The sequence below is a fragment of the Hirundo rustica genome, chromosome 3, assembly GCF_015227805.2.
Source record: "Hirundo rustica isolate bHirRus1 chromosome 3, bHirRus1.pri.v3, whole genome shotgun sequence".
In the NCBI taxonomy this organism is placed as follows: domain Eukaryota; kingdom Metazoa; phylum Chordata; class Aves; order Passeriformes; family Hirundinidae; genus Hirundo; species Hirundo rustica.
The window spans coordinates 102,718,003-102,743,159 of NC_053452.1; the positions used below are offsets into that span (position 1 = coordinate 102,718,003).

Below are 25,157 nucleotides of genomic sequence, written 5' to 3' on the forward strand. Positions count from 1 at the left end.
GGCGGTTCTCGGCCCGGTCACCGAGGGAAGCCTCAACCAGCGGCCCGGCGGCGAACCGCCGGCGCGGGTGCCCCACCGGTCACCGCGGTGTTCGGACACGGCCCGGCGGTGACCGTGGCACTGCCCCTCCCGACGGGGCCGCGGATGCTCCGCCGGGCCCGGCTCTCCCCACCTCGTCCCCCGGGCGGTGCGGGCGCCCCGAGCGCTCCGTGAGGGCCGCCCCGGCGCCACCGTCCTACCACACCCCGCCCGCCGCTCCGCGGGCTCCCCGTCCCGGGCCGCCGCAGCGGGATGGCGCCGGGGCTGCTGGACCTGGTGCACTTGACAACCTGGGCCGTCTGCGCCGTGATCAAGCTGCCGCAGCTGGTGGCGGTGCTGAGGGCCGGCTCGGCGTGGGGACTCAGCCTGAGCAGCCTCCTCCTAGAGCTGGCCGGGTAAGGCGGCGGGGGCACACGGGGACAGCGGCGGGAGCAGCGGCCGGAGCCGCGGGTCCCCTCGGCCGGGGGTGCGCGGCCCTGGGGCTGCCGCGGCAGCCAGGGATTAATTCCTTCCTCCGCGGCTCAGGTCAGGCGTGAGGGTGAGCCGAGGGGCGGCCGGGGGCGCGGCGAGCACACCGCGCTCCCTCGGTGTCACATCGCCCCGTTCCGAGCTCACGACCAGCCCCGCCAGCTGAGCCCACAGAGCCTTTCGGGAAGGAACTTCCTGTTTTAGTGATTCCGCGTTGTCATTTAAAGGGAAACTCGGCTTTTTTAACTTGCCCCAGGCCATCCGGGACCACGCATGTCGCTGCCTACAGCAGCTGCAGATGGTGTAAGCCTGTGTTATTTAATGGCCCGTGTGCCCTGTGGTGCGGTAACTGTACTCGTCAGGCAGGCTTCCCTCACCCGAATCAGTAAGACTTAAATAATTCCTTAAGAAAATTACAAGCCGTGTCAAACTCCAAAGACTTGTGAGCCTGTAATGAGCTTACACGGGCTAGGCTTATTAAATCTTGCTTAAAGAGGATTGTATGAAACGACAAATACATGAACTCGGTGTGTGCCCGTTCAGGTGTGGGTACAAGTGAGAGGAAGTGCCTTGAAGAGCCCTGCGTTGTCCGAGCCGAGGCGTGGGCGGCGCGCAGGAGATCCGGCCGGATGGCTGCCAACTCCCCGGGCCGAGATAGGAAAGGGGGTTTCTTTCAGAAAAATCCCCTCACAAAAACGGCGCGGTGTTTCTGAAGCTGCCTGTTCCGTGTCCCCAGGCCGGGCTCAGGTTTACAGACACCTCACAGTGGAGCTGAATCCCTGCGGTTGCGCTGCGGCCGCTCCCCGCCCACCTCGCTCTACAGCCCTGAACCCGTATTGCTGCTGTTTATCCTTAAGACCCCTCAGAGTAAATGAAACTAATTGGAGTTCCAGCAGAGATTACTGACCCCACAGCCTCAGCCAAAAGCGGTGACAGCACTTTAATCATTCATTCAGTTGGTGTGCATTAAAAAGGTTTTGTAAGTAGTGTTTGAGATGAGCATGGAGAAGCTGGAAATGTCTCCTCAGCACCTGTGTGAGAACCACGGTACACACACAACTACAGGTTCTGGTTGTCTTTGAAACATTTATTGTGACTGTGTGTATATTTAGTAGGCTGTTTATTCTTCTACCTTTAAAGACTTTGAATCCAGTTGAAGGGAGCTGTGTGACTACCAGTACAAGCTAGGCTGGTTCTGTGAAATCAACGTAGAGGCAGAGGAGTGATGCAGAAACATGGTGCTGGTGGCTAGGAGTCTGATTTGACTATCAAATAGCACTTCTAGGAAGTTCAGATATTTAAATTCTGAATACTTTAAAAGCCAGTTTCTTACAAGGTAGGGTGTTCCTCCTGCCATTTTTCTACACCAGAAACTGTAATTTTTTTTCTTACTTAAAACTGCCCTGAGGCCTTTCTGTTTTCTATACAGCTTAGAATTTTCTATCTAACCCCATAGACTTGCAGGAGAGTTGAAAGTACAGAAAACATTTTAAAGTTCAGTTCCTTTTAGGTAGTGTATTGTGGAATGGCAGGAAGGAAAATTCCCATTGTTTGGTGCACTTAGAAACAGACTGTTATTCTGACCAGTAGCGCTACACTGGGCAGTCGCATGACAGTATAGTCTAGACAGCTTGGAAGACGTTTTCTACCCCTATAAAACTTGCTTAATTTATTAATTGAACTACAGACATAAATAAAGAAATCAGAGTTATCCTAAAGGTGCCAAGGCTTTTGCAGAGAGAAGGTATCTCCTAGGTCTGGAAGCCTTTACTTCTTTCTCACGAGTTATAAATAATAAAATTATGCCTTACAGACTGTGACATGAAGACCTCAATGAGAAGTGTGGGCAGCGAGGGTAACAGAAATAGATTACGGAATGATCAGGTTTGCTCTGTGTGCCTGTGTTTGTTTGATCAGTTTGACAGCAAGGGCTACACTTACCTGCAGACTTTTGGCACCACCAAAACTGTATAAAAGTTGTGAAGGTGTTTTTGTGTCGCTCTGTGCAGTCATGTTGTTTTGTATCTCTCTGTTCAGCTACCTTGTGTTTCTGAGGTACCAGATCTATTATGGTTACCCCCTGGAGACATACCTGGAGTATCCCATCATCATTGCACAAGGTAATTTTTTTAAACCATGTTCTGGAAATGAAACGGGGCTCATTCAGCACTCCAAGTCTCTGCATGGAGGTACAGTGCTCCACTGCAATGATGATGGAGTTGGGGGTAAGAGGGAATTAACATCTCATATAAAACTAAATTCTTTTAAGTGTCAGGTAGAGGAGAAAGACCTAATTATTACACAGAGTAACAATGTAAACTCATCCTTTTGTCCAGTGCCTCCACATGGGAGGAGGCATACTAAACATACTAAACACTCCAGACTCTTAAGAAAAGCTTCGTTTCAGAGCTTGTAGTGTTTTGGTCATCAATTACATTTGAGAGACAAAAGCTGTCAGAAAGGAGTTTCCACAGACCTTGTGCCCAGTGGAACTGTCTAGGATTGTGTTTGGGCCCCCTCTGTCCTTTTTGTGACGAGCCATCTTTTGTTTATTGCAGATGTCATTCTCATTTACTGTATTATGCATTTCAGTGGAAAAGCAAGACGAGCTTTGTTCTATGCAGTCATGTATCCTTTGAAAAGCAGGAGGTTTGGTTGCTTGTTTGCTAGTTCTTTGCAGAGCGGCTTTGTCATCATTTCTTGTCTGCTGCTATTGTAAATCATTCTCAGGCATCCCTCAACATGTATTCTACATTCACGTGCTAGTTTCTGGGATCACAGTAAAACCTCTGCAGGAAGTAAGCTTTATATGTTTGCTCTGTTTTAGAAGGCTCCCAACTGATAAAGAATGAACTAAATTCTTAATTTACATCTTTTCTACAGGGATGCAGAGTAGAAACGACAGATTTTTTCTTTTTAAAAAATTTATTCGTATCCATGCAGGTTGTACTTTCTACAATGAAGACAGCAGTGTTTGGTTTTTTTCTTAATAGGACTTGGGTTTAAATCTCAAATCTTGTGCTTTGGAGTAGGTTTTGAGAAACTCCAGACACTTTTTGACCAAAGACAGTGTGAAAAATAGAAACACTTAAAGTTTCAACCGGTTCTTAATATGTTTTATTTGGATTGTATAGACTGTTAAAAGTTTCAATAAGATTATTTCCAGACCTTTAAAAAAATCCTATTCCTCAGGCAGTTTTGGGAACTTTGTATCCTATAATTTTCAGTGCTATGAAACTTAACATAATATAAGATTTTGGGGGAGCTGGTACATGCTTACCCTGCAGAAGTGGATAATAGACCTAGCCATGGTGAGTGATACATGATTATCTGGAATTAGATCTTCATATGAAATGACTTTTTTTTTCTGGAAGTATTTATTAGTGGACTCTCTCCTATATATATGTCCTTGGAAGACTTTGTCATTTAGGATAGCTTTCAGAATAACCAACCAGTTTTCAGATATAGGTTCTTTCTTCTGCGAGTAGTTGGAAAACAGCACTGAAAATAGAGACTGTATGGGGAGGAAAAAAGTTATGTTCTGAGATAAGTTGTTACTTAGTGGTGCCTTAATTAAAACTAGCAAATACTTAAAATGTTGAAATTTAGTCCTAATGTCATAATCCCAACCAATAAACCTTTAACACAAGAGGAAGAGAATAGAGCATCAAAGCATTTGAAACAGGGATTGTGACATATTTCTTTTTTTCCTTTAGTTGTACAATTTTGCAAGAAAAATATCATCTGATAATTCCTACAAAGGTTAAAGACAGTCTTTTCTTAGCAGGAGAGAGAAAGTAAAAATATAATTGAGATGAAGTGGATCTGCTCATGCAAAAGATTATACAAATGGGGAGAAAACTTTTCAAGCCCCATGCTGATCCTTACTTGCTGCAGAAATCCAGGCATGGCACAAAGGCCTGTGTGGAGTCCTCTCTACCTGCTGCCTCTGCAAAATCCACTTTAAAAGGGGGGCTGAGTGAATAGTGCATTCATGGTACTATTTTTTCCCTCTAACTGGAATAATTTTCCACACATTCTTGTCAGTTTTCTCATTCCTTTAGGGTGTGGTTTGCCAGACATAATGGTAACAGACGGTCTGAATCAATCTTGCTGTTTAGACTATGTCAGTCTCATTTAACTGACTTTTATAAACAGTTTTATGGAGCAGGTTGAGAAGCTTTTTTTGTTTCTTTGCTTTTTATTGTGTTTGCCTTTTTCAAGCATTTGCCAACAACAGTAGCAAATGTGCTCTTTGAGCCTCTTGCTGGGCAGTACCTCAGAAATGAGCCCCTGGTTTCTGGCAACTTCCAGTTTTTGCTTCAGTGTTCCTTACTAAGAAGCCAAAGTGCTTGGGTTGCCAAATACTGGAAAAGTGTAATTTTTTTTATTCTAAATGAAAAAGCTACTTGTGTTCAGATACTACCATGGCAGAGGTTCTCTCTCTTTTTCACCTGCTTCTCAGAATCTCTGCACGTTCGTCAGTGCAGCCAGTAAGCTGGTTCAGCTGCAGCATCTCTGGCAGAACAAAGATTCGGGACAAGCGAGCGCCCTGACCTGGGGCATGTCTGTGTACACCTCTGCAGGTAAGCTACAGACAACTTGGTGTGCAGTACTGAGTTCATTCTCCTAATGCCTCTTGTCATAGGTCTTTAATCACAGTAGGTAAAGATCTTGCCTTAGTTTCTCTCAGTGCTGATGCGTGGCACTCAGATACCACACAGTCTCTTGAAAACAAGTTTTATCTTTTACACCAATGATAAAAAACAATGACTTAAGGTGTGAATATGGCCAAGGGAACCTGAATTGAAATAGCTGAAAACTGTGTTGAGGTGGAATTTTTTTCCACGTTCTACGATTTAATAAAGTTACTAGTGATCCAGGATGAAAAGGTGCTGAAATTTCAGGTATACAGTCAGACAGTGCTAATTTTGAAAAGCTGTCTACAAATAAATACACATCTAATGCTAAATACCTTTAACTCCATGGCTACTTGTAATTACATTCTTGACAGAATTTATGAGCAGTCATTTGTGGAGTTCCTGTGGCAATTCCTCAGTGGTCTGCATGAACAGTTCTACAGCTATTTATCAGAAGTGCCTTTCTCATCTTCACAAAACTTGTTTAAAATATTCTCACTATAAAACTCATCATCCAGTGATGCTGGATCTATTTCTACATGAAAAAAAGTCAGTAATTAGAAGTTGTGGTGTGTTTGGTGAATGACAGTAAACTTTGTAAATGCTTTTACTCTGCTGCAAGTGTGAAATAATTAACATGTAGGTTCCTTGTGGGAATGGAAGCTGAATTCCTTGTATTTGCAAAGCCTGAAGGCACACACATGAACATTCCCAATGGTTAAGTCATGCTAACTCAGCTGTGGGTATAGCTCACTGTCAGCTACCAAAGGAGGGGCTGAACAGAAGGAAAAGCAGTAAACTGACCACATCCCATCTAGCATGATAGATACAAAAAATTCTATCTGTGATTTTCTCATTAAAAAAGACCCTTAATACATTGTCAGTCAGCTTTCAGAGCTTGATGTCTGAAGCTAAAATAGTGAAGAGTGTATGCACTAAAAGTGGGAATGTCTACATTTTCATGCAAGGTTATCTTTTGTTGAAAACTACATATTTCATAATTTTATAAGTATAAATCTGTCCTGTGTGTTCCACTAATCAGAATTTGTTCAATTTACAGCAAGAATTATTACAACTGTAATGACTACAAATGATCTTGTAGGTGAGTGAAGTATGGAATTCTCTGCCTTTCCAAGGGAACAGCTGCCACAGTAGTTTATAGATGTTTTGTAAAACACCTAGAAGGTCTCACAAGAACAAACCACAAATGTGATAGGTTAGCTTGGTGAAGGCAGGAGTTACACAGGATTAAAAATCAGGCAAAGACACCAAGAAAAAAAAAAACCCACAAAACTGCTTACACTTGTCATGTGCAACTGGTCCAAAAGACCTTTTTTTTTTTTTTTTTAAAGGCAAGAGCACTGAAATAAATTCTGAAAATAGCAGAATAAAGTATTAAAACTATTTACTATTTTAATATATAAATAAATGTAGTAAAATACATCTTAAAAAACCTGTAGTAATTGAATGAGATTTTCAAGTAATAAGTATTTCACTTTCTTACTGACAGCTTCGTGAATTAAAAGAATTCTTCTAGAAAACTAAAGTTCACTTTAGTATGTGAACAGTTTTAGGTCCAACATTCAGGAAGTTTATGGAAAGCTAAAAATGACATGGTAGGCTGGTAAGAAACTCAAAAAACGTTACTTATATAATTTGCAGCAAATTACAAAGAAAATTTATTTAACAGCTTCTAACCATCCTGAGAAAAACTGCAAGAGCTAGGGAGTGTCACAGGTTTTTCAGTAAATTGTTGAAAATCAAGACTTGGTGGATGCAAGAACAGTAACAGTCACTTTGTACGTCATCTGGTGGTTCCTTGTTCTCATTCAAAACTATTTCATCAGAAACATCATTTGAATGGATTTTGTAATTTTTAAGCAGCCTCTGCAGCCCAGTAAAGCTGTAGCTTTGCATTTCAAGTGGGTCTTTCATTGGAAAAGGAAGCCCCATTTCTGGCCCACATTTCCACCCCCATGCTTGCTGCTTTTTCTTTGCCAAAGTAAGGAGTTTGTGGGGCTGTGCAGTTAACTGGGTCACCAGAGGTTTGGCAAAATGCTCAGGCAGGGATTTAGTCAGGGTCAGGTACTGAGTCCACATCACCCACAGCTACACATTTACACTGAGGGGGAGGGAGAGGTTCACTGTGGGGAGGGAGAAAACATCAGGAAAGCAAAGCTGGTGCTGGTTAAAGCTGCTGTTTAAAATACAGCACCACCCACTTTGGAACATGGAAGGGCCAGCAGCAAACACTGATGCTGTGCTGCTCTAATGGAAAATGTTTCCAATTAAGTTGGAAACTGAACACTGAACACGTCCACAGGTATGAAACAGTCAGGTATCACATAGTTCTGAAACAAAGTTTTGTGTACATTTCTGTGAATATTCCACCTACCAAATGGACATCACACATACCTATACTTTATAAACACTTTCTTACAGGTAGATGTACTGTGCTGTTACGGTTCTTAAAACTGAGTTAACCCAGGTACTGAAAAACTGCTTTTTAGTCAGTTGTCAGATTTTCTGTCACTAAAATCTGATAGACACAAGTATTTCCTGTCTTTTCAAAGTCTAAACTTAAGAGACGGCAGTAGAGTGTAGTTCCTTTATAATAAGTAACACGTGTAGCTACAAAGGACATGTGAGCTGTGATGCTGAATTTAACTTTTGGTGTACATATAAATTTATATGAGGCTTCTCATGCTTGTACTATTCTCCTGATTACAAAAGAATTAAAGATATTGTAGTGTATAATTTTGAGCTATCTTTGAAAGTGATCAAGTGCTGTTTTCTCTTGGATTCATGCTCAGAATGTGTGGGTTCCTGAACATGGTAATTTAAATTAATCGTCTGAAAACAGTTTTAGAATGTGAACCAGCCTGTCTGTAACCAGCAAAAGTTTACAAAGCAGTGTTGTAGCAGCAGCTGATTTTTTTGATTCATGTTTACAATATTTTTTTTTTCCTTTTAGTTCTCATCCGTTTCATAATCATGCTCATTCTCAATATTTGGGTCACAGCCACAATCCTGCACTACAGGAAGACTAGAAAGACTGATTAGAAGACACTCATCAGCACACATATCATACCATGAAAAGAAATATACTTAAACCTAAAGAATTTAAGAATTCCTCAAAGATTGAGGAACCTTTCTTTCTCTAATATTTACCCTTTAGCATACTTATAGTATTACTTACAATATAGTACATTCATGCTTACTTTCTCTTAGAAATAATTTTGATAAGATACTTAATTTAAGCAGCATATTTTTATTGGTCATTTCAGACAAGTTTCACTGATATCACATTTTCTCTGGATTTTTTTACTACAAGGTATTTCATAATTAGATGTATATATATTCTGGTATCACTTCAGTACTTTCTGGTTACATATAAGCAATTTTCTTCAGTTATACATGATCACTTTTGCACCAACATACTGACTTGTCCTTCTGCTGCAAGACTGAAAAACCACAACAGACATTTGTCTTCTTCTTGCAAGCAACTTAATTAGTTCAACATTAACTGTCTGTGTTTTAGGATGAAGAAAATCTGAGTCAAGGCCCAATCCAGAATAAGGGTCTAAATGTCTTTTACTAAGTCACAAATCCAGTTGGGATTGTAGCACTTACATGCAACACTTAAATAGTACAATTTATACAGGATACCCATAGTCACTTTCCTCAGTATACCCAGTTTTTATCAGATAAGAGCAAAAAACTCAACTATGAATACTTTTCCAACCTCAGCTCTCATTCACTGAACATACTGTTTAGGGAACAGCAGGGACTGGAATGTATGGGAATTAATGAAACTGTGACCAACAGCAAAAATGCTATTCAAGCAGAAGTTCCTGGAAGGATACCCAGAATTCCCAAACACCATCCATACTGACAGTGACGTGCACCTCGATGCGTCTCAGCAGACTGATATCCCATGGTTGTCAGGTTTTGGTGATACTGCTGTGGTTTTCATGGGTTTTGTGGCCTGTCAGTGTGTTGAAGAACATGGACTTCACTTAAACTTTTACTTTAGAAATTCTTATCAATTTGTAGTACTTAGAGTAAAAGGGGAAAGGATATTCTTGACAACTATTAACAAGAGGATTTTTGTTCTGGAAGTACTGTCTTCACAACCAAAAGTTACATTAATCATATAGCTTACCTTCATTTCTTATTACATTCCCCAAAATTAAAAGATACATTTCAAATGAATTCTTACAGTATTCTGTTGATTGGCATGTAAAAACCAAGGCACCCTTGATCCCAACACCCTTGAAAACTGTGGGAAGACTGCATTGACTACATTTGAGGCAGGTTTTCTTCGCAACATTCTAAATTGTGTGACTACCGTGGAGCAGAGGGATGTGCAAAAGCAGAGGTTTCTGCCAGTGAGCACACAGCAGTTAGAGCAGGGCTTTCACCATCAGAAAACAGCTGCTTTGTACTCTAGTGGGAAGGGCTGGGGAGAGATGTGTCTGTGGGCATTGATTCATGTATCCCACATTACTGAGAACAAGTAAGATGAGGGGTTTTTTACTGCTCCAATAAAATGTATAGATCTTTCTGTGTTGGTTGAAAGATTATTGTAAACATTCTGATTTTACTAAAGGTGTGTGAAGTATCTGAAGTGGTCTAAATGGTGGCAGGTGGCATTTTCCAGGTGATATTAATAAATGCTATTCTTCAAAATTGATAGTGTCATTCTCACAGTTAATTTTCGTTGCATTTGAATTTTTATTGTTTCCATATATGGAAAGGAAATGAAATATTCATTACAGGTTATAAATGGGCAGCTTTCACCTTAATACTTGAAGCATCAGGCGGAATATTGACCTGCCAAATGCTAAAGAGCTGCAGCATCTTAAAATGAAAAAAAAAGCCACACTTGCTTTTTAATTAAAGCCTTTTCTTGATAAAGATTTGTATGGAATCCAAACCCCATTTATAATTGACATCTTTCATACTCCTGAGTGATGCTGTAGCAAAATGAAGCTGCTCCATTTTTGGTTTGAGAATCAGCACCTTGAGTTGTTTTTTTATCATAAAATACTGAAAATGCATTTAAGAACAGTCCTTAATAGGTTACTCAATGCATTTTGAATAAATCACCTTAGAAACCTGGGGGGAAAAAAAAAGACTGAGGAAAACAAAAAAAGCTGGGTAATGAATGAACTTAAGGTAAAGTAATTTTGTGGACTTGGAAAGCTGGACCATGAGTTCTCATTCAAGCTGCAAGAGATATGGAACAAATCAGAAAGTAGCAGTAAATAGTTTTACACACTTTTTCCTCTCTCAGAGAGTAACTTCTTTCACTTTCATAAACAGAGGCACATTCAAGTTCCAGGCAAGCCCCATGAAAGCGCAGACCCTGTGTTTTCCAGTAGGTAAAGAATAATCTTCTCAGTGGCTGGATTAAAAGCAACAGCTTTAGACAAATACATAGGCGGGATAAATCCTGTTAAACTTGTCATTCATCAGTATCGGGGCAGACACAGGGAGGTCATTTGCTGTGCAGTGCAGCAGTGGGGCAAAAGCAAGCAGGGAAAGCATCTTGGATTTATGGCAGGTGTAAGCAAGTAAGCAGCTCTTATCCACAGGGCTGGAAGTAATCCAACTCCATTCACAGATGCTGTGCGAGTATGGAATTACACACTTGGTGTCTAATTGTACCAGTTCACAACATGCTCACAAGGTAACTTTGTCCTGCCCTGGCTGACAAAGTGTAGTTCTTGTCAGGGCTTTCAAAAACTTGAAGTCTCATTGTCTGTGAAAAGACAAGATCTGAATTCCAGTACAGTCCACTGAATAACCCCTAGTCCCTCCAGCAGTGGATATGAAGAACTGTGACTGGATTTGGCAAAGAGGTAAGCTAGCAGCTCACTTCAGCTGTATGAGAGAGAAAACATATACTGTGAGATTTACTATCCAAAGGATGAGGTTGGGAGTCCAGAGACAGCAGGCTGCAGGACAGTGATGATGTGGACAGTTGAAGATGTGTATAGTTTATTTTTTCTGGACCGTCCTCAGTGAACAGAACATTGAACACAAATGCAAAACCATCCTCTCCCCACCCTATGGGCCTCCCTAACACTGGGCATTCTGTGCGAAGTGGACACAGAAGTCTTTCCTTGTGCTGCTCCAATCCAGCAAGGGATGCTACTGCTCGGACTGCTCAGGAGTCCCTGTCCCTGCCTGAACCCCGAGCCTCCGTCTGCCTCACACTGTGCACGTGGCTGCCCCCGATCTGGGCTCTGCTCATCTGATCTACTGAAAGAGGACAGAGAGGAGTGGCGAGGGGAGGCAGTGCCACGCCCCAACCGCTGCAGATCTAGAGCTGGATTTTAGTGCAGTTTGACTCCGGAGAAAGTAATTCAGAATTAGCCAAATGGCCCCAGTCTTACAGAACACCTTCACTCCTTTAAATGAGGTAAAATTACTCTTCCTCCACCAAACAATCATCATCCACTTAGCGACATATGTAATAGGGGGAAAATAAAAAAAGGAAATAACAGCTGAGTCCACACAAGGAACTATTACAAATGAAAAGCTCCACAGATGTGGAGATAACTGAAATGAGGTAGTTTCCCAGCCATATATTTTCCCTGATGATAAATAATAATGACTTCCCTCCACATTCTCTTCAGGCTGGTTTTTCCACTCTCTTCCAAATTCTTCCATACTTGAAATTCATATTTATGTGTAAAGCAGAACATGAAATGTCACCTTCATCACTAGTAATGGTCTAAGGATTCTCACTTTTTGAAGGTGAGGAAGCTGAAAAAAAATCTTAAAATAGGATGTTATAAAGTTCTTGGTTTGTACTGAATTTAATTTGTTTGATTTTGAGCCAGAGTTCTCCAGGATACTTCAGAGTTCTCTGTGATTACAGCTGTTGAGGTCGAACAGGTGCCTGGGAGCCACATTGAACATTACTGTAAGAATCTGAGAGATCATCACTTGTGATGGATCCAATTGCAAGACCTTGCCAGCCTTACAGACCTGAGTCCTGATGGACCTCAGGTGTTTCCTGCCTAATGGCAAGACAGACATACAGACATTTTCAAATTAAACATGTCAGCGAATCCATTCTACATTGGCAGTAGTTTGAGGCAACCATCTCTATCTTGGAAAAAAAAATCCAATCTTTGGGCCAGGGGGCCAATAAGAGGCTTTTTACATCATAGATTTGATGAAAGATAATTTAGTATACCCGAAGGACAGTTTAAATAATTTCATACCCTGTTTTGTTTCCTTATTTCTTCTTGGAACTGTCTTAAATTGTCAGAAGCTGAAACAGGTACTTCTCTGCGTTACGTGGTATCACTGACTCACAGGGAGGGAGCTCTAAGATGGCAGACACCTTGTTTTATCTGTCAAGTATTCTGGAAAATGATGTAAAGGACATCAAATACCTTTACATCATCAAATTATGTAAAGGCAAGAACCTGCACCAGCCTAAAATGTGACAAGTTGGCTAATGATGATTCTGATTGACGGATTAGTAACATGGCTCCATGCTGAAAATCAATTCTACTTACCACCCTATTATAATTGCAAGTTATCTGTACGTATGCCTGCTCTGGAATGTACAAGATTTCTGCTTTGGAATGTGAAGGCTTTGACCAGCAGTACCATGTCTCACACTATATGAAAATCAAAAATGCAAGAACACAAATCCTATACCTCAGTGTTGCCTCTGTCATGAAAATCATGACTCTTAACAAAGCACGAATTAAGCTTCTGTAAAGCATATTTTAAATAATTACTGGAGAGAAATTCTTTCTCCTTCAAACAGCTGACTATATACAGATTCTGTATATAGTGTGATCTGACTTTCTGGAGTGACTTATCTTGTGAGATTTTAATTGTTTTTTTCTATGAAATGCACTGTCAGCACAACTTACAGTCCTCATGCACTCTCTGAGCTCAGAGGTATTTTCCTTGTTGGTTTTTTTAAGTTTGCACAAATGTCTACCTTCCAATAATGCAACTCCCACTGCTGTAGGTCAGAACAGAGCAGGCAGGGGAGCCTCTGCCATGGTTCCCAATTGGACTAAAGGCTACACAGATCCTACTGAATCTCAGTAGCTCCCAGGACACAGGGATTCTAATATGCTGGAAAACATCACGGAGACACATGAGACCGTGGAATCCAGCAAGCAGATTCAAGTCCTGAAGCTGAAGCCAGACCTGCACCCAGCTGCAAGACCTGCTCCAAGAGCCTATTGGAAAATGGAACAGTTGAGGTCCGAGACAGTGCAAGGCCACTATGAAACAGGAAACAGACGGTGGGGTACCACGCACCTTCAGTCTTAAAAAGATTAAGGGATTTAATATCTCAGGTAACTCCAAAAAGAGATTCTGCCAGTTCACTTGTTAATAAAAAGTAGCACATATTGAAGGCAATTCAGTGCCCAAAGTCTAAGCTGTTGGTGATCCAAAGGAAAAGAGGACTGGCCATGATCTCACAAGCCTGATGTACCAAGTGGTGCAAGAATGTCCTGGGCAAAAACCACCCCAAGTGACAAGAACTACAAGGCGTGAGGCCCACAGGGACAATAGAAGACCATGCATAGAAGCAGCACACATCTCTGAATAAACACTGAAGGCCTAGACCTTAAAATGGGGTGGTAGGACTGAAGCATGCCACGCAGTTGTCTTGGCTGTGAAAGCATTTATGCGCAGCTCCTCCAACAAGTAAGGGCTGCAGGGACATGACATTACTGGACTCTCTGCCCTTTCTTTTCAGTGATGATGTGTCTTCCCAGAGTTCTTTAAGGTATCAGGACTACATACACTTATAAGTGAAATTTTGTGACTCTTCACCATGACTTTCATTAGTGAAAGATCACTAATCTTGCAGCTTCTACAAGATTATTGGAGCAAAAGCAGCTGCAGTCAAATCCAGGGCTTCACCCTTGCAATATCAAGTAGTAGTGTGGCGTTCTTACCTTTATAAAACACTGCTTCCTGCCTACAAAGTGGCAAAGATTCCAAACCCCAATTTTCATTAATAAGACCTGGTAATTAGCATCCCTGTGCCAATACGTTATTTTCTCCACACTTCTTGGAGCTATGTTTCTAGAGTTACAGCTTTTCCATTCCACTGCAGTAGCTTCTGGGGAGAACTAGTCTGGATGTATTTTGAGTGTTCTCTGCAACATACATTTCAGTTGATTTGTCTAATTTCTCAGATGAGAATATCTGAGTATATAGACCTGTCCTTTTTTTAGGAAACTTCAATATGGAACATAAATTGTAGTTTCAGAACCACCCCATCAACATCCGTTATGTTCAAAAGAAGACTCCTTCCTACCCTCATGAGGGATACTTCAAAGCAGCAGGCAAACCCTATAATCCTTGGGATTCTGATAGAAGCCTAAATGATTCAGAAGATAATCTTAAAAAATAAGAAATAATGTTTCAATTTAAAGTGTACTATGTGCAGAGATGATAATTTGTAAAAAACTGTAATGCACTGAAAAAGGCACCAAGCCTGTCAGAGGTCGAGTGTCTAGATGATGCTTTTCATCATATAGTTTAGTATTAGGTAGTTCTGTGAGGAGCAGAGTTGGACTCAATGATCCTTATAGGTCCCTTCCAACTAAATATATTCTATGATTATATGCAAAAATAAATTAATCATTATTTTAATATGAATGTCAAGGCAAACCATCTGAGAATGTGGAGGAGACTGAAATACTCCAGTTCACTGAACTTGGACTGTTTGTTCTTCTGCCTCAAAAACAGAATAAGGAGGTGATCAAGGGTGTGTTAGAGCAATGCAGGTAAGAAGTTTGCCTTCATATAAGTTCCCTCTTTTTACAGCAGCATCCCAAATACAATCTCACAAGTACAGGATGGGTAAAGGCACTTGGGACCAAAATATATAATCCTCTTCCAAGGCTGATTCTCTCAAAGCTAGATGGGAAACCAATACATTGTAAGATTACAAACAGAAATGCTCAAATTTCTAATGATCACTTGACAATAGAAACTAAAAAGAAACTAAAGAAAAAAAGCACATAATTTCAGTGGCAGCTTTCCTGACCTTAGTGCCTTCAGAGGGCCCCTGAATGCCTCTCAAAATTTAGGAGGTTCAGTATTTTCAAGAGGTAGTAAGAGATTTAGATACTTGCAGTGAAATTTCAGTGATGTTTTAAATTTGGCCCCTGTCACTGCTAAGATCCTTGAACCTCTTGCATGTTTCCAAGTCCTACATCATACTTTTGTTTTTGTTGTCATGTTTTTGGTTACAGCATCAGCCATTCTCAGAAGCACAAGAACCACCGTAGTTTTTCCTCTAGTTAAAAGCAGACGTGGTGCTGGACTGCTGGCAGTGCTGGGAGAGGCTGCACTTTGGCAGGGACCACAAGACGTAGGGAATTGCAGCACACAACTAGGACAGAAATGGCAATCTCATTGCAAAAAGGCCTTTCTGACACCTGAGAAAGTAATTCTGATGGAGTCTGCTGGTCCCTCTGTGCTGGTGAGCTCTTGGATTGGGAACTAAGGAGCAACTTCCCTACAAGTGCCTTGAGCTTCTGGCTCCAAGTTTGACCCCTGTTCTTCCCAGAAGATTAATCTGTAGCTTGGCTATGGACTTGCTTACTCTTGTGAGACAAAAGGACTCTCAGTGAAGTATTTTCTATAGGTAAGTCATTTAGGCTATAAAAAGATCCTGTTTGCTTAGGACAAGTCTGTAACAAAAAATGTTAAATCAGTGACTTTCAAGATAAATACTCCTCAGTTCATGAATACGCCCTTCTCTCAAAAATATTGAAAGGTCATCACTAGACAATAAGGAAACAACAGAATCTCCAGGAACTAGCATTAAAGAGGTGTTTGCATTTCACAGCAGGATAAGGGAGAAGAACAGAAGAGCAGCTCTGCCTTTCGTGTCCTGGGTACAAAGAGAGGTTCATGCACCTCAGACCACTGGACTTGAGGAACCTGTGCCAAGTTAGCTCTGCTCAGAGGCAGAGGTCAGAGCACAGGCCCCCAGCGCTCCCCCTCAGCCCGTGTTGCTCCACGACACCATCTCAGTACAGCCTGCTGTATGTACAGCTAATGACCATTTGTAAAGCACAGACTTTATACACTGGGCCTAGCAAATACTATACTATAGTACATTTCCTAAAATGTCAGGCTTAGCAGGGCCCTGTAGATTCACAGGGATGTCCCTGTGGAGGGCAAGCCAGGGAGATAAAGTGCAAAGGATTCAGCCCCAGCAGTGGAGGAGCTGCCAAACAGCTCCCTTGGAGTCTGCGCTTCCTCGCACACAGGCTCTGCTGGGCTGCCTTTGGAGCAGCTCTTGCCTTTCCCATATCTGCTGCAGTAGTTACCTTTATATTTAAATATTTCAATTAATTACCAGCTTCTCAAGTTCAGGAACTATTTTACCTTACTCAAATAGTTTATTTAAAAATATATATATATATAATATTCTCCAATTCAGAAAAGGATAGAACTTCCCACAATGTAACAATTTTTTTTAATATATATATAAAATATTTATGCATTCAGTGAATGGAAACAGTTTTACTGTATACATTTTTAATGCTGTACTCTATGCAAATCTGCATTATCTAAAAATATACTGTACTTCTGTAAATCAAAACAAGCAGGGAAAAACCACTGTAGCTGTGCTCTGGGTTATAATACCTAACAGAAATGATATGAAAGTTTTAGTTTTGAATTTAAGAACTCACAAACATTTTGCTTTGTGAGGGCATAAATAGAAGACTGAATACATTCTTGCTTTGTTAAGCTGAACTGTAGCAGAGGTTACAAAATGTAAATATATTTATTAAATTTCAGTATTTCAGTGTTTCCAAGTCCACCTTTCATGATAGTGTTAAATAAAACATGGTCCTATCCTTCCAAACATTTCAACACTCTTTAAAAACAAAAACAAACAAACAAAATTTTAAAGTGAAATGTCCTCCTTCATTGAAGTGTTAGATCATATTTTAAATTACTGCACTCCCACACAATATTTTATATATATATATTCTAAATATATATATATATTTATATATATATATAAAGAGACCAAATAGGAGACTACATTTTTTACTGTCAATATGTTTAACATCACATACTGTAGTTGTATAAAACATGCATTTTCTGGGATAATTATGAACACATCATGAATGAGCCCACATAAAATTATATTTTTTGTACAACTCCAAGTTTAAAAAAAAGTCAGATTAAGTGCCTCTGAGGCCCTTTCTTCCCAGCTATCAGTTCTCAAAACACACTACTGAAATATTTATCTATGCCTACAGCTATGTGCTAGAGAACCAGATTAAAACTTTAAAATACATCTACAGTATGTTTTACTTTTCTTAAAGTTTGTGACAGTCCTCAGATATTGTGTTGTGAAATGTAAAAATAGTCACAGATTCTTTTATTTTCCAGAAATGAAAAAAAAAACCAAAAAACCCCACATCTAGGAGAGTATGCAAAAACAAGGCAAAATGAAGTTTCATAGCACTTAATGAGGGTTTATATACGTCAATAACTAGTACTGAGGTTTGTAAAAAGGGCTGGATGAGCAGTTACATGTACAAGCAAATGGTCTGGTAAATCCCATGCTCTCAGACATTGTTTCTGTAACCAACACTTCTCCACCCTTAAAACCAGTCGATATACATTCAAAATAGGTTGACACTGATATACTTACTAGGTGTAAAAATAGTGCACTATTTTTTCTGCCACAAAGCAAAACTGCATCCTAAGAGCTGGTAAACTTTCTTTTTCCTTAAATAGAAAGAATGGGCAAAAAAAAATTGAAAAAAATTAAATTAAGGCAATTAGACAGGTAAAAGTGGACTGCCCATGATGACATAGCCGAAACTAGTATGTACTTCAACCTATACTAGCTGCTGAACACTGACATGCAGCTTCTGATAGATGTGTATGAATGATATAAACTTCAACATTATGGCTTTATACAAGTGCATAGTTGCAACTGCAATAAGTAACGGTATCTGATTAATAAGCATAAAAAAATAAAGTGGAAAGATTTTTAAAACCCTCTTGCAGTATTACAGTACAATATATATACACAGTATAATGGTCACTTCTTACAGATGCAGTCTATATCACTATGGTGGATCTTCCTCCGGTTCTACTTGCAGACGTGCTGGTGGCATCTTTATGAAAGCTGAAAAGTCAGTTTCTTCCATTTCAATACTCATTCCTCTCAATTCCTTTTATGAAATGTAGTGTTATGTATCTTGCCATGAAAGCTTTTGTGGAACAGAGTTTAAAAGGTTACCTAACATATCCTTTGATTACCAACCATTTCTCAACTGATCAGTCACTCGGGAGAATACAGGAAAACCCTCAGAGATTAGTAATTTATATTGCAGCAAAAATGTAAACCTCTGATATATATAGCACAATCTCTCAGGAAAATATATATTTTTAATATATTTTGGGATATGTTTCAGTCTTGCTGTAATGGGAAGAAAATTATCACCTTGACTGTGTCTGCATTCACGGAAAGCAGTTAGCTGAAAAAGAAGCAGGAAGTTTGGTCAGTAAATGCAACAAATGTAAACCTGACAAAAATATACTTCTTCAAAGTCTTAATTTAAGATGGGTTCATCATTGTACTTGTGAGAAGCACCTTTCCTCTGCATCCAACAGCAACATTACTTCAGTACAGCACATCCTTACACGTTGTAATCCCAAATCAATGAAACCCCCTTGCAATACATGAGGGTAAAGTACAATATGCATGGTGTAATAGTTACTTTTAAAGGATTAGTGATCAGTAAGCTTTTAATACACAAAGATGCAGTATATTTAATTAACTTAATGCTCGTTACTGTGAACACTAAGCCAGTTAAGTTCTGCAGGAGCTGGTTCCTCGGTTCCCCGAGCACACAGCTGAGAAGCAGCCCCAGTGCCGCTGTTATACAGCTGAGAAACATCTCACATACTATTTAAAACAATTCTTAGGCATTTAACGTTTAGGGTTTTTTCTATGTAAATATAAGATTGCATCAACATGTGAAATGATCAGATACTGAGGTCTATAAAATAGGTAAAGCTATTTGCAGTACATCCAGAATTAAGCCATGGGACAAATCGGATCACTGCAATGGCTGGATCTCTCTAAAGCAGTCAAGGAAACCACATCACAGAAGCTGCAAACCTGTTGGTTTGCACAGTTTTCAAATGCGTGGTTAGGTACCCAGAAAGCACAGCACTGCAAAGGAAAGCCAAGTCAAATTCACTTCAGAACAGAGGTAGAAAAGCAAAATGCAGAACTCCAGTAGATTTCATGTCTGCTAGCCATAGACCAGTCACTTGACATTCAAAGCTTAAAAGTGAAAAGAGTTTGTAAATACCAAGTCTGTTTCAGCTAAGCATCCAACTGCTACCATCTCTTCAAATATTCTCTGCTGAGGTTAGCAGTATTAGCATTAGAGATGAGCAATGACCCTAAAAACAGCAGTTTTGGGGTTTTTTTTCAGGCAGGCAGACATGAATTTTGAAAAAAAAATCTAAAATTAGAAAAATAAAAACACTGACAAAGGCAACAACTTTGTTTTAATGAAAATGACTCCTCTAAATGTTCAATATGATGAACAGAATCTCATTTTTCTGTTTAAAATATTAAAATGAGATCTTGTATTTTCTCTGCTCTGAGAAAAAAAATCCAACATAGCATGCTGTATTCAAAGGCAAACAAATCCATTCCTCTCTATTTAGATTTACCCCTTATACTTCTTCAGAAATCAAAAACATCGTCATCATCATCATCACCATCAATATCATCAACATCATCAAAGGACCAATCCCAGTCCTTAAATGCCAGATCAAGTAATCTGCAACAGGAGGGTTTGATGTTTAATGAGTGTCACACTTCTATAAAAGACTTGAAAATTCCTTTTGCTAAATCTTTTTAACTGAAAGACTGTTTAAGGTAGGTGGGTTTGTTCCTTTGCCTGTCATGAGTATGACAATTCATTTAGTGCTCATTTAAGTTAAGAATATTGCATTAATTGCAATTTGATCTCAAAAATCATTCAATTCGATACAGAACACTTAGCCATATTGATTTTTCCCCTAGAATTTCAGTACGAAAGAACAACATGTACCAAAAGGTACATAAAATTATCTGCTTTCTATTTTGTTGCTGTTCTCGCTGACTGATGTGGTTTTATGCTCTCCTGCTATCCCCTTCCAGACAATAATGCAAACCTAACACATTTTCCAATAAAATCAAGTGACTTTGAGTGCTGAAAAGAACATTGAATATGATAGCTTCATGTGAATGTAAAATGAATATAGCAGTATTTTACTGTACTCCAAATACAGGGTGATTACACTGTACAGCTATTCTGTAGCTCATTATTTAAAGTTAAACAGTGCCAAAAAAGAGAGGATATATCAACTTGTCTAGGCCTCCCTCTCTGTGCTCCTTGTATGGTCACTATAGAACAAAGAAGGCAAGCAAGGCAAACCCTGTCAGCAAATGAGTCATTTTACTTATCTGAGGCATTTATTTTGGGATGGGTGAATCATTGTCTAGAAGCACTCATCTCTTTCTGTTGTAATATCTTAAGTACTAACTTTTCAACTGCTGTAGCTACAACAAATGAAACTCATCCTAGTCATCTCTCCAGTGAGCTGGAAGGATCTTAATTAGGGTATGTCAAGCATAGGATGCAGGCATGGAAACCTTACCCTAAGAGAGCATCAATATAAACATGTTACATTTGTTACATGAACTAGGGCTATTACTCTTAAACAATTTATTAGGAAGTGAAATACATTAAAGTTTTTGGGTTTTTTCCAATTTGGAATTATCTGTTTGGCACGATCCAACCAAATGGCTAAACGGAAATTATATGGTCTGTATGAAAAACTGGTTTGCCCTTTCTCAAATCCTCACAAAGAAAAACAGCCATGAAAACCTTGAAGAAACCATCAGTGTGTGAAATTGCTAGTAGGGACAGCATTTTTAGGACCAGGCAGCTTGGAAGGGACCTGAGGAAGTTTCTAGCCCAACCTCTGGCTCAAAGCAGGGTCAGATGCAAAGCCAGCCCAGGATGCTCAAGGCCTTTTCCTGCCAGGTGTTGAGACCCTCCAGGGATGGAGCCTGTCCAGCCTCATTGGCTTCCCTCTCTGCAGTGGCTTTTCCCTGTATCCAGCTGGAAAGTCTCCTGGTTCAAGGGAGCCCCTTGTTTGTCACGCTGCCACCAAGCAGCACTGATGAGCCTGGCTCTGTCTCTCAGATACCCTCCCCACAGGCTGGGGCAGGCTGCTGTGGCAGCCCCTGGACGTGTCCATCATCCAGGCTCAACAAGCCCAGATCCCTCAGGCATCTCCTCTGACCATCCTGGTGGTCTCTGCTTGGTCCTTCCCCAGTGTGTTGATGTCTGGCTGGAATTTGGGGGCTCAGAGGTGGAGGCAGTGTTGTGCTGCAGACTATGGAGTGTACAGAGGGGTATAATCTCTTCCTTCAGTCATCCAGCTGTGCTCCTCTTGGAGCAGCCCCAGAGCCTACCTGGCTGCCAGGGCCCACTGCTCAGTCCCTAGACTGAACCGGTAACTACATCTTCATTTTCAATAAAATTCATAAAGGAAACCTAATTATTTCATATGGTAAACCCTTGCACAAAAGCCTCATAGAAGCAACAGTGCGATATAAATTTGACATAGCAATTACAGTTATTTGTGAGTATGGGGTTTCTAATTAAAGGTGTTTAAATCCATACACATGTCCACTGGTTTGACAGACCAGTGCAATGGTGCATTGGTCTGGTAATAGGTGACATGATCTCACAGAACTACACTTTTCATCTTCTAGGTACATTTGCAAGGCTAACTTTGAAACTTAAACTGAAGAATTACATGCTTTACACACAAAAATACTCATCCTCCTCTTTTTCCCATCAGTATAGAATGGTAGATACTGTGCTATGAAAGCATTTTGTACAAAAGTTCAAGACTGAAAAAGTGTATTGGAAGGAGAAGAATTATTTGCAGAACACCTAAGAATATATTGAAAAAAAAAATCAGGATTTATAATATACCTTTATATGTTAACAGCAAGAAACAGAGTAACACCAAGTTAGACTGTATACAGTGTGCACAAGAAAAGTAATCTACTTGTCCCCCAAATTGTCCTGAATGTTTTCCCGATTCATGCTTTCAGTCCCATCACTGATATTTTGGTTATTTTTGCACAAAGCAACTCTTCAGTAAACTGGTCCCTAAAAAGTGATTTAAAAGCTTTTTTCCTTCATGATTATAATAAATCTATTAACTTAAAATCCAAATTATGAGGCCTGATTCTCTTTCAAATATGTAAATTAAATCACTCTAAGGGAAGTGAAATTAAATTACTCTAAGTCCTTTCACTATGCATTTCCACCCATTAAAATACCAGTATCTGTTTAAGATCTAACTCAGCATAAGGATGTTTTGTGGTAATAGCAGCATCACAGCAAGAGTGTGCTTCCCTGCATTCCCCACTGTAACTATGGCCACTCACTCAGCCCAGGTCTCACCCAGACAGCTGAAATACTGGTGCCAGTCTGGTCACAGAAGAAAGGGAAGCAATCCTATCTAGGCACTGCCCAATTACCTCTCTGGAGAAAGATGTTAAGCCTTTGCTAAATTGGAATCCTGCAATATTCCAACCTTTTCACAGGCTGCCAGCACTGGGAACTGACAGAAGCAAATATAAGCTAGTACTGCAGGTGATGAAAAAAGCAAACTGGAAAAAAACCCAGAAACTCTGCACTGTGCAATCATGTAAATGCTACCTGCAGAATACTGTCAACTTCCAAAGCACAGCACATAGGGTTCTGCTTCTTAGAAGAGATCCAGTAGTAAATTAATGATTTTTGTATGGACAATCTTTACCAAATCAGAAGAATCTGGTAAGACTATTCTTTTAGGAATAATGAGACATTAGCATAAGTCCTTCTACCCTGAATAAGGAATTGAAACCGATTGTAGTAAAACATTTAGAACAATAAATAACAGCTCTTGTGTCACCTCGGTTTGTTTGGAGGAAGCTGTCGACTTGGTCGTCTGATGGACTGGTTTGGCTGTACCTTCATGGAAGTTCTGGGAGAAGATCGAGCAAAGGGGTCTGGTGCTGGAGGCTTCTTGGGGATTTTTTTCACCAGTCGGCTCACCCATTTTTGCTGTTCTTCTGTAGAATTAGCTAACAGTAGTAGATTCTTTGCCGTAGAAATATCATAGTACACTGTAATAAGATTTTAAAAATAAAAATGAATATTGTTATTATTCTAAACATGGTCCCACATCAAAAGTTAGCTGTCAGATTAGCATATTCTCATACTTGATGCAGAGAAATCAGCAGAGAGGTCAAAAGCAAAATGAACCCATAGGTTTGCTGGGTGCTGACAGTGCCTCCTCATATTTAGAGAGTAACAACTTAGTACTGTGGAAGATAAACATTCATGTGGAATAAAACATGGGTAACCCAAAGAGGTGTGTCTGAAACTAAGAAATTATATAACGTTGAGTCACAAGGAGCAACCTTCATCAAATGTAACCCCTTCCATAGCACTGTTGTTTCCCACAGCAGAGCACAAGACACAGTGTGAGCCCCTTACAACCACCACACTCTGCTGCACGAGGATGACTACACAACAGCTACGTGCACACCACAGCCATGTGCCATGAACTCAAAGCAGAGTGACCCTCATGGAGACACCCTTGGAAAGGGGCTGATGGCCATGTACTAATAAAACACAAACCAACCTTTATGTTTAGTTGATGTCAGACCATTACTAGAATCCTCTGGTTTATAATGCCCTGTGACTCCAGCACTATCTGCATATTCAAATACTTGTTATTTACCTTTGCAAGGCGCTATAATCTCTTCTTTTTTATCCATGTGATCTTTGTGACATTTGATATGGCAGCGGCGACATTCCAGAGCAGGAGGAGGTTTAAACATGTGCCACAGTGGCTTCATACAAGCTTCACAATTGGTTGGGAAGTGGTAAAGAGTAGGTATAAACTCATGTCCTTTGTGACAAATGTAATTTGACTTCTCTCCCATGGGCTCCACAGGAAATTCCTGTTCCTTTTTGCTCTCTCCTTCATTAGCATATAGGATCTAGAATGAAAGCAAAATAATCTCACTACTTCTAGATGACAAATATAAATTCAGTCATTATCTAAGTACAAAGATTGAAGGAGCACACAAGGAACATTTTTTCAATGATTTTTTGGTAAATATTTCATTAGACAGTACTTTTGACAATGTCTGAAATACCATGTCTCTTACACTAGAACCATTAATTTATTAATGAATACCTGGAATATCCTAGGAATTTCCTTGGAATCTGCTCTGTACACATCCGTCTGAGTGACTGGTCGGACATGGAAGAGTTTGCTATAAGAAATTGTTTCAATAAGGACAAAAATTAATGTTACCACAATGATAAATGTGACAGATTAAGTTAGGATATAACATACCACATTAAGACTTAGAACCATTAAGGATTTGTCAAATTTGTACAGATTTCTAATCACTTGGTAAAGCCTTGTCTTTCAACCCTGCACTTGAACTCCCAAAAACCATAAATAAAAAAGGACTCACAAGCATCCAGCTATATTTGCAGAAGCACTGAGAAACCATCATCATGTGACTTTAATGGCTGCTGGCACCTTTCTAACACAATCCTGTCCCTATGCTCTGAATAGCCGCATTCTGCATTTATTAAGAAAATAAATTAACTGTATAATCCACCTATAAGGCCATGTTGTAGGAGAAAATACACAAACACTGAAAATGGAATCTGCTCTGCTGCAGTTTTCTTTACATGGTTTGCTCCCAAGTGTGTGTGAAGAAGGTCTAGCTGAGCTAGTGGGGGCAGTTCAGTTACACCAGGGCTCTGTGCAGCTCTCTGGATCAGTCTGAGCACCACACTGCTCCTCCTGCACCAGTGCCTACAGCAAGCCCCACTCTTCATCACAGTGGCTACCCAAGGGTCC

At 40.2% G+C, this 25,157-nt stretch overlaps 2 protein-coding genes across 5 annotated transcripts in view; one reads left to right on the plus strand and one right to left on the minus strand.

The window, feature by feature from the left end:
• Positions 1 to 265: 265 nt before the first annotated feature.
• On the plus strand, positions 266 to 8,408 carry SLC66A3 (solute carrier family 66 member 3). Its single transcript, XM_040059461.1, has 7 exons — positions 266 to 434; positions 2,545 to 2,627; positions 3,066 to 3,135; positions 3,761 to 3,818; positions 4,973 to 5,093; positions 6,208 to 6,249; positions 8,122 to 8,408. The coding sequence occupies exons 1-7, from the start codon at positions 292 to 294 to the stop codon at positions 8,208 to 8,210; spliced, it is 606 nt and encodes a 201-aa protein (XP_039915395.1). The 5' UTR covers positions 266 to 291; the 3' UTR covers positions 8,211 to 8,408.
• The window catches only part of ROCK2 (Rho associated coiled-coil containing protein kinase 2), a 107,734-nt gene continuing 90,975 nt past the window's right edge, over positions 8,399 to 25,157 (minus strand). For 3 of the 4 annotated variants that reach the window (XM_040059460.2, XM_040059457.2, XM_058419969.1), the window contains 5 exons: positions 24,477 to 24,555; positions 24,015 to 24,276; positions 23,181 to 23,394; positions 19,887 to 19,996; positions 8,399 to 18,673 (listed from right to left, as the gene is read on the minus strand). In XM_040059460.2, the coding sequence (XP_039915394.2) occupies positions 19,900 to 19,996; positions 23,181 to 23,394; positions 24,015 to 24,276; positions 24,477 to 24,555 (652 nt within the window). In that variant the 3' untranslated portion in view covers positions 8,399 to 18,673; positions 19,887 to 19,899. The remainder of the gene's footprint in view (positions 18,674 to 19,886; positions 19,997 to 23,180; positions 23,395 to 24,014; positions 24,277 to 24,476; positions 24,556 to 25,157) is intronic. The other variant, XM_058419968.1, reaches the window with a different exon arrangement.

Coding starts and splice junctions, on each gene's coding strand:
- SLC66A3 (XM_040059461.1), top strand. CDS start 292: ATGGCGCCGGGGCTGCTGGACCTGGTGCACTTGACAACCTGGGCCGTC. Junction 3,819..4,972: donor GGATAATAGACCTAGCCATG/GTGAGTGATACA, acceptor CCTGCTTCTCAG/AATCTCTGCACGTTCGTCAG. Junction 6,250..8,121: donor GACTACAAATGATCTTGTAG/GTGAGTGAAGTA, acceptor TTTTCCTTTTAG/TTCTCATCCGTTTCATAATC.